Source organism: Perna viridis, chromosome 11 (assembly GCF_037379345.1).
Source record: "Perna viridis isolate PV_CMFRI_1.1 ecotype Kerala chromosome 11, ASM3737934v1, whole genome shotgun sequence".
In the NCBI taxonomy this organism is placed as follows: Eukaryota; Metazoa; Mollusca; class Bivalvia; order Mytilida; family Mytilidae; genus Perna; species Perna viridis.
This window is the reverse complement of record NC_142455.1, coordinates 15,537,958-15,554,459: the sequence shown is the minus strand read 5'-3', so window position 1 is coordinate 15,554,459 and position 16,502 is coordinate 15,537,958. Positions and strand designations below refer to the sequence as shown.

The 16,502-nt window shown below is 31.3% G+C and overlaps 1 protein-coding gene across 5 annotated transcripts in view; it reads left to right on the top strand.

Moving 5' to 3' along the window:
* The window catches only part of LOC148603103 (polycystin-1-related protein-like), a 259,127-nt gene that overhangs the window by 173,568 nt on the left and 69,057 nt on the right, over positions 1–16,502 (top strand). For all 5 annotated transcript variants that reach the window (XM_088553961.1, XM_088553962.1, XM_088553964.1 and 2 more), the window contains one exon: positions 13,943–14,518. In XM_088553961.1, the coding sequence (XP_088410087.1) occupies positions 13,943–14,518 (576 nt within the window). The remainder of the gene's footprint in view (positions 1–13,942; positions 14,519–16,502) is intronic.

Sequence of the window (16,502 nt, the reverse complement as noted above, 5' to 3'; positions counted from 1 at the left end):
ACAAATGAAAGGAATAATAAAAGAAATCAAAATGATTAACAGTGTTGGCGCTATAAAAAACTTTCATGACTAGATGCAATGGTAGGGTAAGATTTTGAAAAATATGCTTTTTATGACAGAATAAACTGTGAAGAAAAAGATAATTAAATTAGATTGCAGACATACCATGTTTATAAACTTTGCCCTTTTGTGTTGAAGATGGGTCAGGTTTCCTCCTAGTGGAAATGAACACACCACATTGATATGCTTTTTGTTTTCCATGTTTTTTTGGTCTACCTGAACTATGCAAAACAATAAGTCCTAATTGGTATGCCTTAAAGTTTCTTTCAGTAAAAGTCTAATTGTGGCATCAACTAACACTTTGAGTATTATAAATTAATTCTTGCTGTTTAAATGTTTGTTTTAACCTTAAATGGTTATAAAGTCATCTGTCTAGAAAATAATTTTGATGAAAATGCTATATTTGCATTTGTTAGGCTGTAACAAAACTCGTGCATAATTGAATTTAATGGCATATCTGAATGTTTATTATGAATTTTATAGGATATTTAGAGAGGATTTTATGTATTAAAATGATTTTATTTTTGCAAGAGTGAGAAAAAATGGGAAGACAGACATTAAAGAGGATTACTATTGAAAAATTAGATTTGATAATGGTCTTTTTTTAAGGAATTAATGTCTAGTCCTTTTAGTCTTCTGGAATTTGATATTTATGGATTCTGACGGAATCTTATTCAGTATTTGTTCATGGAATTTTGCAGATATTTTTTTGTATTTTTGTATTTTTTTTTTGGTTTACTATAATAAGGCCAATTATTTGTCTCATTTCTGTAATCTTGTTAAGAAGAGAGGTTAATCATTTTCTGCTTCTGCATCATTATTATACCCCTGGCAAACAAAAGGATGAGGTATACAGAAATCACCCTGTCTGTTCCTCTGTCCACATTCCTTGTAAGCGCAACTCCTCATTAATTGCTGAAGGGATTTTGATGAAATTTTATAAGGTGGTTGAGTATCTTGACACATGTGGATATGCTTGAAGAAACATGAATACTGTCAGTGGACCCTAAATGGGAGAGATAATCCAAATTAAAAATTTTACATGTTAAAACCTCGTAAGCACAGTCCCTCCTAAACCGCTCTAGATCTCCAATGGGAGATAATCCAAATTATGGGTTTTCGTCTCACTAACCACTTCTAACGTTTCCATTACTTTACATGTTAAAAAAGTAATTTTCAAAGTTTCACTGTGAATTCCCAGGACAAATGACATCTTAAAGTAGCATACCATTGAGAAGCTTGGAAAATAAGGCTTTCAAAATCATTATGCCAATAGTACAATGATTGTAGAAATTCTTCACAAAATTTACTTGAATAAATAATACTGAAAATCCGTATTTTTCCCTGTTCTGCTAACTGACAGCATGGAGGCAAATTACTCACACATGTAAACAATATTCATACACTTATGTAGTAAGTTAGACAATATTCATACACTTTTGTAGTAAGTTAGATGTATGATTTTAAAGTACACATTCTCAGCTTTATTTTAACTATTTTTAATCATAATACACACAAATAATGCACTTACAATGCATATGTCTAGGTTCAGTGTGTTTTTGGTACTACATAGGGGGGTGGCCATTTGACTCGGAAGTGGTTATTGAGACCTTAAAAACATTTTATGAGTTTTTATGTTTTTCTTTTTTTACATTTTATGAAAGCTTGTGGTATTGTGAGTCTAATAAGACCACAACTATCAAAATCAGACATAGGACTACAAAGAAATGGTCATTTTTATTTCATGCCCCTCAGTGATATTTTCCCTAAATTACTAAAAAATTACAATTTCAACTAACTTGTCACACCAAATTGATACCTATGATAATTCAAGAAGTTGTAATAGTAAATATCATTTATCATTACGAAAAAGAACAGATTTCAACAATTTATATCATACCTATTTCATTACTGTGTGATTCTAAGTCTGTGCTGTGTGACTTTTTGATTACTCTTAACATCCCAAGCAGTGATATTATGTATTTCATGGATGACGTCAAGCTATGAGTCACTGTTACTGATAAAAATCTCGTTGCTATGTTGTTTTTTTAATAACCTTGCACAATGCACCTCTTAAAATATAGCCAGATTACCAATATCACTATACTGATTTTATGGGAAAATGGAAATAATGACCAGAAAAGGCAAATTATGCATTTCTCTGATATATGCCATAATTTCGCTTATGGTCTCACTAACCACTTCTAACATTTTCATTACTTTACATGTTAAAAAATTAATTTTCAAACTTTCACTGTAAATTCCCAGGACAAATGACATCTTAAAGTTGCATACCGTTGCGAAACTGGGAAAATAAGGCTTCCAAAATCAGTATGCTAATGGTACGATGATTGTAGAAATTCTTCATAAAATTTACTTGAATAAATAATACTGAAAATCCACATTTTTACCTGTTCTGCTAACTGGCAGCATGGAGGCAAATTACTCACACATAAAAACAATATTCGAAATACATGATTTTAAAGTATACATTCTCAGCTTTATTTTGACTACTTTTAATCATAATACACACAAATAATGCACTTGCAATGCATATGTCTAGGTTCAGTGTGTTTTTGGTACTACATAGGGGGGTGGCCATTTGACCCAGAAGTGTTTAGTGAGACCTTTACATGTTACAACCTTGTAAGCATAACTCCTCCTGAACCCCTCAAGAAATTTGGATGTTGTTTTATAGGAAGATTAGATTGATTGATTGATTATTGGGGTTTAATGCTCAAGCAGCAATGTTTCAGCTGTCAGGTGATAGGAAGATTGGAATATCGTATGTAGATGTACATGAAGGATTGGATAACTCGAAAGGGAGATAATCCCAATTAAGGATTTTACATTTGAGTCCATTTGAAGTGTAGGTATTCTCTTTGTGAGCTTGCTCACAACATTTTTAATTTGTTTTTGAATCAAATTAGATTGTTCAGCAACTTTTGGCATTTTGTTAACACATTGTGAAAATTTAACAGTTGAACTGAATACTATAATGCAAATAAACTGCATTTAATTAATGTCTGGACTTTGCCAAGGAGAGAGGTCAAAACTTTCCATGGAGAGAGGTCAAAACCACCACTTAGAAAGTTTAATTTGACTATTTGCATTGTGAGAATCAAAGAAAAAAGACAACATTTTCCATATAACTTTGGTAAAATGAGTTGTAATTTCATTGAAATACACTGAAAATTAACATTTTAAGGACAGATAACTCTGACAGAAACCTCATTTTTTCTGAAATTCTATAGAAATATTTCTGAGCAAATCCAGTGGTACAGATATCAAATATTGGCCCTTTCAAATAGAGAAAGCATCTTTGACTGACATATTGTCAGATCAGTGGGGTCTGGACATGCATGTTTCTGATTTATTCCATTTTGACTGATTCTTACAAAAACTTACACTTAAATGCCTCAGTAAGTAAATTCTGTCTACAATAGTGATATATGTTAAATCTTTAATGTGATATTTGATTATCAGTATTCAATACTCTTGGAAAATATATAAAAATTTGTTTGAAACAATAAAATCAGAGCAATAAACAAATTCTCTATTTTAGTGATACCAAAGTTTGAACTGCAAATCTTTTTCTTGTAAAAACTAGATTTATGCTTATCCCATTATGGATTATTTGAATATTGAAGACAAAGACGAAGAAAATATCTTCTATGTTGTATTCACCCCAGCATTCCATGTTTGAAACAAGTGAGTGCTTGTGAAAGGAATTAACCATCCCTTCCTTGTTCCAACTCAACGGCTATATAAAAAAATCTGAAAAATCACCGCCACAGAAAAAGTTCTAGTTGGATAACCTCATAAAGATAGTTAACACAATAAATCTATCTTCTTGAGTTTATCTACGTGCTTTTTCTCAAAAATCAATTCCAATATCATTTATTCTGGACGAGTCTTGACAATACATTATTATGGTACTAAGCACCGATTCTGATGTTCCAAATGATCTCATTGTATGTATGGGCAATAAATTATTTTTGGAAGTCATTGCTCGTAAATGTACTCTTAAGTTGTTACCAAGTTTCTTCATGGCTCCTTAAGTTGGGGAGATAATTAAGGAAATGTAAAAAATATGTTCAGTTTTATTTTTAGATACTTTGATGTTCAGACCATTTGTTAATGTCATTACTTACTTTTTTTGTTGTAAGTTTTTTTAGTGCACTATTGTAGAGTAGAAAAGTTGAATTCAGTAGAATATCGTCTATATATGGATTTTATTTTATAATTAGATTGTTCTTTTTTTATCAAAGTGGTAGTTGATGAGTTATTTTGTGACTGGTATGGTCATAATGTACTGAAATGTAATAAGAGATAAGTTACAGTACTGTATTTATTAAGCTTTACAATGAAAAATATACTGTAAACTAATGAATCTGTGGCGAGAATAATATATCAGTCCTGTTAAGATAGGCAATCCATTTATATTAAGGAGGTAGACCTAGGGTAAGGGACACAACTCTTACAAATCATTGGAATGTTTGTATTCACTATTTTACTTCAATCTCATGTAAGCATCAAAGTAACTTGGACTGATTTCATTCTGTTTCAAAGGAAATTAAATATGATACAAACATATCAGTGATTTCAGGAATTATGTCCCTTACCCTAGGTGTACCTCCTTAAACAACTTATGGCCTTACTCACGGATCAGATTTATTTTTCTTTTTAAAGAAAATTTAAACGTTATCATGACAGAAATTTTTGTCTATTGACAAAATTGTAATATTGAATAAGGGTAACCATTTATGAATATACAGTAACATGTATGTTTAGTAACGAAAGACATTTATTTTGAATTCGATTTATGGTTTTGAAAACCTACAAAAATATGAAAAAAAAGAGTACTTCTGGTAGTAATGCATTGCAGTTATGCTCAATTCAAAATAATAATTAGTGAGCTTACAATCAAAAGTTTTTGATGAAGGGTAATATCAAAATTACTGAACTGTCAAAATTAAGGCATTAGTCAAAAGGAATAGTCTAAAAGGGTAGTCTGTATAACAAAAGGCAATACCAGGGTAAAAATGGAAAAGTTTGAAAACCACCACAATGGTCCTGACTTGGTACAGGCATCCTAAAATGAAAGGTGGGTTAAACCAGGTTTTATTGCATGCTTTACCTCCCGCTTACATTTCTGTTCATTATTTTTGGTATATTTCAACACAAACGGGCAGCATCAAATTGGTGCCAGTCAAATTCGGTAAAACCAGTAGTCAAAACAGTACAGAAGATATGAAAAGTAAACAAGTGTAAACAAGAAGGACCAAATACACTAAAACATGATGTAAATATTGCTTAAGATCTCTTCCAATTGATTCCATGGATCATAGACACACCATATTTTAGAGTCTTAGGCTTTTTATTGATTTGTCAATTAAGACTCAGAAAGCATTAAATTTCCATATAAATTCTCTCATGAAATGAAAAAAAAAGCTCTCTGTTTGCCAATTCAGGAACTTCCGCTATAAAACCAACTGGTCTAATAGTTAGTATTGAATTACAATTAAAATGCCATAAGATACTTTTATTTTCTAAGCAACATTGCCCAGCATGCTCGTTATATAGTTGAGCACTGCTTTTGAAGTCATATTTGGTACTGAGACTTAGTGTTCTGTTACAATACTTGGTGGCCGTTACCGTTTTATTTTTAAAACAAATTTTATGTTGCGGCACATTTGATGGTAGTTAGCTGCTATGGAATGATGTTTTATATACTGAAATATTGCTTGAGTAAAGTAGAACTTAGTTTTTTTTTTGTTTTTCAGGCCTTTCTTATTTCTTCATAGATTTCAACCGTACCTCATGACCCATATTTTACCATTATATTAAATCAAAATAGCATTTCACTAATTATTTTTGGGGAGTAGGGCAGCTATATACAAAGTTGAAACGCTATCATTATCGTTCATCAACTTGTGACGTCATGATGCTATTTTCTGTTCTGACGTAAGTAACGATCATTTTTACTCAAATAGTTTTTGTGAAAAGGTCTGCAGGACCTTTAAAATTGATTTTTGGACACCGGCATGTTAACCTCTGTGAATTTTCAAAACCTGCAATTTTTTTTTCAATGTATATGTTTAGTTGACAGAATCTTAGGTAATAAATGAATTTAAAATACATGTCCTACTATTTAAGTATGTTTGGGTTATTAATGTTTACTTTCTAAGATTCCTTCAATAATTTCATCCTATGATAAGTTTTCCAAACCTGAATTCTCTCTTGAGAAACCTCAAGCTGTTGTTCCTTGTGGATAGGCTGTATTTTATTTCAACAAACAATCAGTCATTGTAGGGCCTCCCTTTAAAAACATTAAATCTTACTTTGATTTTATAGATACCATAGAAAATCGACAGAATTTCCGAAAAGGAGTTGAATTATTGGAATATTGACTTATTTGAAGGGCTGTTTGTGGTATAAATTTTTAATTAATTACTAAGATAAAGCCAATATATAGGACAATAAAAAATTTTTACAGCTGGTTTCTGATAAGCTTTTATAAGAAGATTAATGTCAATTCAATCAGTTGTTGTTTTTCTGGCAAGGAAACAGAAAAAATGAGGTTTCTGTAATCTAAACAAATCTTGATTTATTGAGGACTAGAATCTGCTGTCATTTTATGATGTGTTTCTTCTGCTGGAATTCCATATTGTCAAAAAGATCCTAGTGGTACTTTTTATGATTAGCCACAAGGTTCCTGGGGCATTTAGTCTTACTTTTTTTTTGTTTTTTGTTTTTGTTTGTTTTTTTTTTTCATTTTTCCACAACAAAATGTTTTCAGATTGACACTTTTGTTATCATCTTTGCAGATTTTGTGATAGCTTTTATTATGTGGGTATTGCTTGGTGGTTAAAGATCAAAGTGTATGTTGCATACTGCTGCACTGGACTGGCCCCGGACATAACAATTTGTCTCTCATTAGACCATACTTTAGAGACTATTCTAGACTTTTTCTAAACTCTTGCAAATATTGAGTTGACTTTATATGAAAACAACACAGATGGAGTTAAAAGTTTGTTTTGTGACCAAAAAATGTGCCTTCATCTTTGTAAATTTTATTTCTAAAATAGACCTAAATGGACATTTCCAGACTTTTTTTTATAATACTTGTACTTGAAATTACTGTATTAATTTGTTTATTATGAAGTTAGTGGCATCTTGTTTTCCTTAAAATGTTTCTTCCTCCCTCCCCCCCTCCCCAACCCCCCCCCCCCCTTTAAAGGGACATGTAGATTCATGTGGCTAAAAAAAGTTACAAACGTTATTAAATTCATTTAACAACAGACAAATTTCACATTAATACTTTAATTTTATCTTTAATTTCTTCATGAAGACCATAAAAAGAAATTTCATTTTCTTTCCATACTCTTTAGAGAATTCCTCAAAGGCAGATTTGTAAATCATGGATCAATTACTGCACTGATTCAATGTTCCAAGATATTTTTCTGTTTTATTTCTCATTATTTATGAACCAGATGCTTTAATGAAAAATAATATTATCTGTTTTGAAATAATAAAGGAGTGAAATGAAATGAACTGAATAGATCACATGAAAAATGATGAGATATTAAAATATAGGAAAAATATCAAATCGGAGAAAGAGCGGAAGCTTAAGTTGCTTGGAATAGATCAGATGTTGTGTTTTGAAACATGTTGGTTCAATATTATAAATAACTTTGATAACTTAAGGTAAAGAAAAAGGAGCTCCCTATCAAATCAAAAAGACGTTTAACCTAAATGCCGGAATTGTGTGGACAAAGGCTATTTTAAGGATGGTTTAGGATGAGAAGAAAATGAATTAAAAAAAATAATACACATTTACAGGCCCACTGTTGCATAAAGCACACCACGAATCTCATCAGAAAAAGTTAGCTGCAAAATTCCTCCCAAAACCAGGTATGTGCTTTAAATAACAGTACTCTTTTCCACCGGAAAAGACAGTTGTCAATTATTCCATTTGTTTTATCGTTTTCTTGATTCCAATAATTATCAGTTACTGATAATCTGTCTGTATTAAAGTTTTCATGTCTATTTCCTGTGAAGTTTCTGCAATCAACTGTTTCTGAATAGACCTGTCCACCACCTATAAGGGGAATTGATTGATTGTTATGGATATATCCTATCCATCATTAAAAAAAGGAATAAAAAAACAAAAGAGACAAGCATTTCTATTGATAAGGCTCCCCACCTTTTAATTATACATGGTGACCATTAAAACAACAATGAATTTTTATCTGGGAATGCCAGCCAGTGTGTTTTGTTCTGATACAATAAATAATTCATTGCCTTCAAATAAGTAAGATAGACAGTCTGGTCTTTAATAATTCATTCTTCATCAGATTTGAGCAAGAGTTTCTCAATTTTTGAGGGATGTCCCATATTATAGGGAAAGGAAGAGAGTTCTATTTGTTATTAATGTTTTATATCAAATATTGTATCTTTTCTTGATTAAATGTCAGTCTCTGTAAGAATCAGGCAATAGGTGAAACGTAGTATGAAAAAAAAAACATCATATTGATAGTATAATTTGACTACTTGCACCATCAGAATCAAAGAAAACAGACAATATTTTCCATATCATGCTGCATCATTGAGTTATAATTTCTTTGAAATGCACTGAAAATGAACATTTCAAGGGCAGATAACTCTGTCAAAAACCTCATTTTTCAAAGATTCTATTGAAAAATTTCTGAGCAAATCAAATGATGCAGAGATCAAATACTGGTCTTTTCAAATAGAGAAAGCATCCTTGAGTGATATTTTATTGTCAGATCAGAGGAGTTTTGCCATGCATGTTTCGGATTTTTTCATTTTGCCTGATTCTTACAAACACTCACACTTGATCGATTTTGATGTTGAGTCTAGGAGTTAAAGCTTGGTGCTTGTGGGTATGGCAAAAAATAACAGCTTAAAGGTGAACTGCCAGGTTAATGTTGTGGAAGTTTTTTGCATGTTTAGGTTAAATTTTGGTGGTTTTTCTTTTGGTCCCAAAGCCCACAGACTTAATATCTAGCCAACATAAGTGGTCATTTCATTCCAATATTATATCAGACAAATATCTTATATTTATTGCTAAATCTTGCATAATTCTTTTTTTTTTTTTTAATTAAAAACTAATTTGATTTGATGCAAAGATTATATTTATATAGTTTATACAATTGAAAAAAATAGTTTAGATTTCTTCTTACCTTGGTTTTATTTTCAGTATTTGACAAATTGTTGGCTTTGATTATCACAATGTGACATTCAGCAGTGACATGCTAAATAGCCTTTTTAGGAATTTCCTCATGCCCATGCTCCAAGCTTATATCATTGTTACATTTAGATGTATAACAATTGTCTAGACCAAGTCAAATTCTATTTAGAAGGACAGGCTAATTATTTTGACTTGCAAATTCTGCATGATACTGTAATTCGAGTCTGGGATTTACCAATTAAAGAAAAAAGGAATTGATTATGTGTTCACAATGGGAGATAACTGATAAATGAAGTAATCTGACATCTCAGCAGAGAATTGGATCAGAAAGAATGGTTTTTAATGCATTAAATGTGATAGAATTTATTTTATTGTATATCCCTTTGGGACTGGTTCATATCATGTAGGTTTCTGTGGATCCATGAGAGTCTAATTTGATGATTGGCCGACTTTTTACTCACATTAGACTATTTTTAAGCATGTCCTTTGATAGGCATACTATGGTATGGTACTGTCTGTCCATACGTGATTGGAGCTGTATTCCCTGCTATTCAAATATTATCAAATATGTTGGTGGTCTCATGGATTTTTATAGGATAGTATGGTGCAACCAGCTTAGTGGATATGTATAGGTACAGTACTTGTATTGTGTCTACCTTTGTTAAGTGATGTATGTGGTTAGGAGATCCTTCTATCTGAAATTATTGATGATGCTCTAGAATTCTCATTTGTTATAAACCCATAGACTTAAACCTAAGTTTCCATTTAAGAATTGGCAATAATAAAAATTTTGTCTGTTGAAAAATAAAATAAATTTTCCATGTGCGTATTGTTTATTGCACGAAGTTCAATTCTGATAAATTAATTTTATAACATATTTTGATTTTTAAACATGAGAAATGTAGCTCTGAATTTAACTGAATAGGGGCATGTCAATATTTTTTTTATCCATTGAGATATAACAAAATTATTTTAACCAATCAGACTGCAGTATTTATCTCAAATTAATTTATATTCAGTTAAGCCTGATAAAGTAAATGCATTAGAGGTATATCTAACAAAAAGTGTTGGAGTTTTTGAATTAAAGAAATGAACAAACTAAAGCACATCTGCTAAGGTATTAGTCTGAATTTCCTCTGACCCTGGAACCCTTCTCTTTTTAATTTGGATATTGATTTGTTGGGTTTGGTATTGATATGTCCTACCCGACATATCAATATCCAAATAAAAAAGAGGAGGGTTGCAGGGTCAGATGAATTCTGGACTACTGAAGTATATGTAGCTATTGTGTGACATTAGCTATTCTATATAGTTATCTTGTTTTGGCACTGTCTTTTAGTGCATAAATTGCCATAGACTTTGTTGCATTATAACTTTCAATTAAACAACTTTTACACCTAGAAGCATCAATATTATGGGACTTTTACCCAGGTATATTAGTTCAAAATGAAGCAATAAAAATTCTAGAGCCCTAATTAGAATTGAATTTAATTGGTACTAATTTGAATATAAAGTTACATAACATTAATTGAGTTATGCTTCAATAAAGTAAAACTCAGGGAGATGATTAATTTAGAATGATTTAGTGTTCATTGTGGTAAACATTAAAGTGGTAGAAAACTCTGTCAAAGTATGTAAAACCATGCAATTTTCTCACTTAATTGAATTTTCCTTTCTCATAAGCCTAAAATACAATAAAACAGCACTATAACTCAAACTTACCACAATATATTAGTTTTTACTGCTATGGCTAAAACTGTACTATTATGTAACTGTTGGCCAACATGTGGTGCTTCCAACATTAGAGGTTGGTTATTTAATTTTATCTGTATTAACCGACTACCTTCATCAGAGGTCTTGATCTTCAGTTGTGATTTATTTTTTGTTTCATCATATATTTGACCCTTATCCTTCCCCCCAGTTTCTATAGAATACTTACTTAAAATCTATCATCACATGGAAGGTGAAATTGAAATTCTAGTCATTCACTACCGGCCACTAATACAAATTGTGAGGAACAGCAAGCTTCCCAAAAAACCCTTAAAGATATGTGTGATCATATTTATTTTAGGTATGTGTGTCTGTTTTCCTCCTGGTATGCCTAAGATTTTTCTGTATATTTACATTTAAGAAGACAGAGGTTACATCCTTGAGAATTTTTTTTTTTTTTACCCATATTACAATCACCTTGTCTGTCCATTACACTATTCTGCAGTAGATATCTAAGCTTCTATTAGAGGGAATGCTTAGATATTTGGAATATTGCTTTTGCATTACGACTTGTGCATGTCTCCCCTTTTCCAGGTTTGACATAAATGGTTCAGGGATGATTTTATTCCATTTTTTAGCAGATTTTTGCTATTTCAAATCCAGATTTTACGGTTACAATTTTTTTTTACTGTAGATTAACTTCCGATTTTGCCAATTTCTGCTTTGTTTGTTGACCTCGTAAAATCATCTCTGCTTTGGTTGAGTGGGGGTATTCCAAGCACAATGTAGCTACAACTTGTTTTACTAAAAATATTTACCAGTTAATGGTTTTGATTAAAGAATAGCCTTAAAGTGTCAAAGTTTGCTCATTTATTTATTTGATTAACGTGGGTACATTTTAGTCTTCTTCACATAAGTAGGACTGACTCTTGGTTGGGTACATTTTAGTCTTCTTCACATAAGTAGGACCGACTCTTGGTTGGGTACATTTTAGTCTTCTTCACATAAGTAGGACCAACTCTTGGTTGGGTATATTTTAGTCTTCCTCTAATAAGTAGGACCGACTCTTGGTTGGGTATATTTTAGTCTTCTTCACATAAGTAGGACCGACTCTTGATTGGGTACATTTTAGTCTTCCTCACACAAGAAGGACCAACTCTTGGTTGGGTACATTTTAGTCTTCCTCATCTAAGTAGGACCAACTCTTGGTTGGGTACATTTTAGTCTTCCTCACATAAGTAGGACCGACTCTAGGTTGGGTACATTTTAGTCTTCCTCTAATAAGTAAGACCGTCCCTTGGTTGGGTATATTTTAGTCTTCTTCACATAAGTAGGACCAACTCTTGGTTATTGGTCCCTGAACAAAAGTTGACAATTGTATAAAGACTGACAACTTTTTGAAAGCTACGTTCACTCTACTGACAGGAAAAAAACTGTAAATTAGGAAAAAAAGGACAAGACATGAGCCATAATACCATTCAGAAAGATTTTTTTTATCATTGTAATTTATTGATACAATAGCACTTAGTTTGAAATAAACATTTCTGACTTTGAAATAAAATCCTTTGCACTATTGAAAATCAATGGTCATTTTTTTACATTAATCAAATTGTAAATGTGATTAATGGGAGGTGATTTCCTTTGGTCGTATATAATTTAGGTATCTTTTATCTAAATTGTTTAGTGTTTTTTGTACCAATTATATTTAATTACGAATCTTAGAACTTTTATTGTGTACTGGATCTAGATATTGATTTAGTGTAGGGAATTTTCTGTATAAATTCCAGTAATGTGATCAATTAGATGTGGATTGAGCTGAAGATAGGATGTGTCAGAAGAACTTTTTTAGTCAATCTTCCTAGGCTTAGTTTATTACCATACAGTGAGTTTGTTTTCTATTGTTTTTTGTTTTTTTTTTTTTTTTTTTTTGTGGGGGGTGGGGGATTATTTTTGAAAAAAAACTTGAAGATTAATTATTTTGTACAATTGTAAAAAGTTGAAAATGCAATTTTAGAAAGTTGATTAAGTTAGTCTAGTGAGAGGACTCAAAATAAACTGCTACTAATCATTTGATATTTGGTCAAAGGTTAAGTCAACAGACTGTTCCAGTCTGTTTAAAATCTAATAAATGTTATATATTCATCTTTCTCTGAATGTGTTATACTATATAGCTTATCCCTCAATCCATCCTAATTTTGTATACTTACTCAAAAGTATTTAAATCTTAATGTTTATTTTTTGGTACAAAACGTAAATGTAATGGATGAAGATCAGGTTTGTTATTTTCTGCCAATTTTAATTGCAGAGTTGAGGGACTTGTAAAACAAGAAAAGAGGGTGTGTGCTTGCACAGCTGTTAATTTTACTTGTCTTTTTTTTACTGTCTTCCTTATTTGGTGGAGTTTACTGAGTCCTCTCAAACAAACAAGGAAAATACCAATTAACATTTCATCTGATGATTTGTTATGTAATATAATTAAATCCACATATGTTACTTAGAGTTAGTCACTCATTCAGTGCTATTGTGTAATGCATTGATTTTTAGACAAAATTAATTTCCTAAACATATGCATTGTGTTTGTAATCTATTTCTTCTACTTCAGCTGCTTTCAGTTACTTATTTTAAACTTTTCACAAGGATATTGTATTGCCAATGTCCCCTAGTCTGTCTGTCTGTAAATCTATATATAGTGTCACTTACCTGTGGAATGCAGAAGCTTGGATGCATATGTGGGTTTTCACAGTACTGTCCAATTTAATTACAGAGTGTGAAACTTAATTTGATCAGTTTATTTTGCAGTGTAGTCAAGAGCATGGGTATAAATGTTTAAGGTGTAATTCGGATGTTCTTAGAATTTTTAACGTGATTGCTTTATATGTTAGACTGCCATTCCCAAAGCAGACTTTAAATATATTTTTACATTATTCTTACTGTACTGATTTTATTTTCTTTCAGTTTGAAATGGATGCTATTGAAAAGACCATACATATTTTGAATAGGGTTGCAGCAAAAGTATTGGAATTGAGATCACCCACTATAGACCAAAACTTGTATAAACTTCTCCATAAGATCACATCTTATCTTATAGAGATTCTATCACCTCAGGAGACATTAGTCGATGAATGGCTGCAACAATCTATAGATAAACAAGTACATGTAAAACCAGATTTGGAAATTTTAGATTTTCAAAACGGTAATTCAGATATTAAAGACAAACAGTCATTAAAAAATTTAAATTTTAAAGATGAAGTTTTGTCAGGAAACAATCACACAGATGTAGATAGCAGTGTAATTAAACAAAAACTTAACAATAGTTTTAACAGAGCCCCTGTTAATAAAAATACTGAAGCAAGAAAAATTGGAAACCATGAAGAATTCATTGGAAGCTTCGATAATGCATCCACCAATCACAAACCTGACTTGACAAATGTGGCTGTATCTTTGGCTGGACAGAAATATGAGGATCAGATCAGAAGGATGTTTCATGGCTACTTAGAGGCTGTTATTCAAGTTCATCACTCCCTTTTACAGGTAGGTTTGAAATAATGTTGTACCTGGCTTATGTTAAACTAAGATTCACTTTATTTATACTAGTCTTCTAAAATATGATTCTTCTTTATTGCCTTTGAAAGGATGTGGATGCTGTTCTCTTATTTGCACTAGTATATATTACACTAACTAGGGGCTTCAGGCATGGGTGAAGGTTGATAGGAAAACCTTTTTGGTAATTGTTTTATTGACTTGTTGCTGAAGTAGGTTGGCATTGAGTAGAATGTTTTCAGGTACCTAAAAGCTTCTTCTACTTGGATACAATGTCATATATTAATGGAGTTGTTTTCAGAATGACATGTCTGATTTGGACATTTTCAACTTATTTTACAAATTTATATATTTGTTTAAACATTTTGTATCCATATTTATTGTAAACTTTATGAAGGTTTAGGGAGTTTAAAACGCTGGAAATAGTCAAAATATCAAGCCATTCCTGTAATTCACATTTAATGATATTATTTCATTGCTTAACTAAGTATCCTTGTCAGAGTAGCTGTTAGCATTTTATTACAAATATCTGTGATTCTATTATGATTGAACCTGTGTCACAGATGTTCAGAAAAGCTTTTAACCTTATAATTCTGTACTATAAGCATCCTTCAATCGGCAAAATAGAAGGTCTTTATTTACAGTTGTGGATCCCGTTCAAAGTTTTATCACCAATTTTGATGTATTTATTGATTCAGAAGAAATTGGATATAATTATTTTTAATTCATTGCTAAACCTCATTACCGTTGGGATATGTCACTTTTCAAGTTTTGTCCAACCTCTCTAAACGGTTTCACGGCTGTTAATTAAGGTTTTTCTTTGTCGGTTGATATGACGATAAATTCTTTCAATCAATAGGCCACAATAGTAACTTATAATATAGCATATTATGAGGTTTAATTGATAAATCAGTGACGGTAACAGTTGGTCCATTGTTCAGCAAGATGGTATGTTGCCACAAGTACAGGTCATAAGAAAATTCAGGCATTGAAGGATAATTTGATAAATTTATAAGGATCTGGAGTGTTTTCTTTTGTTTATGTTATATGTAAGTAAATCTTTTTATTAATTTGTCAGTGATGGCCGTCAAGAGATAAAAGCTTTTGTTAAAAGGATAATTTTGATTAAATTGAAAAAAAAAAAAAAAAAACAGCATTAAATAACATTGAACTGCAGGCCTTTAAGGTAAAATTGGTATAGATCATTTTACATAGTATCAATTTTGATAGGCAGAACAGTCTAATATTGCTACAATTCAAGTGCTTGAAAATTATACAGTTTTGATGTAAGTTTTATGTTGTAGCCTGTCTGCCTTGCCCTGTAATGGACCAGTATTTCTGAAACAATAGTAGGGAAATTTGCCATAGCTTGTTCCTTTTTCCAAGTGAATGCATTTTGATAAATTCCCATTCATTGAAGGTGATGAGAATGCATTTGTTTGTTTAATAAAGAATGTATTTGTTTTTCTGTTCCATTGAGTAATGAAAAGCTTGATTCTAAGTGAACAGTCAAGACTTATTCAAACGTACAGCTGACAGGATGAATTAGGTTGACAATCGTCATGGTTTTTCCAGGGGATATTGGCCTGATGCTGTGATCGAGTGTTTTCTGTAAGATAAAGCTGTAATCTGTGTTTACGCATTAGATTTGATTTAAAATTATGAAATTTTATGTGAACTCTTGGTTTTGGTTTTAGGACATGATGTGTAAGGGCTGATATTAGTTACTGATTTTCTGTTTCTCTTTTGATTCTTTGGTTGGTATTTGTTTTATTTGTTTGCTTCATTCATTTTATCAATTTGACTTAAATATTAAAATATAATTAGTGGCATTTCTTTTAATTGTTTAAAATATAGCCTTTGTAAATTCATGTGTAATACATGTATATTGCTGGAAAATATCAGATTTAAAAGCGAGTGGAAATAAATGAGCATGTTGGTCGATGAGGGCACCTCTAAACTTGTTACCTGTTTC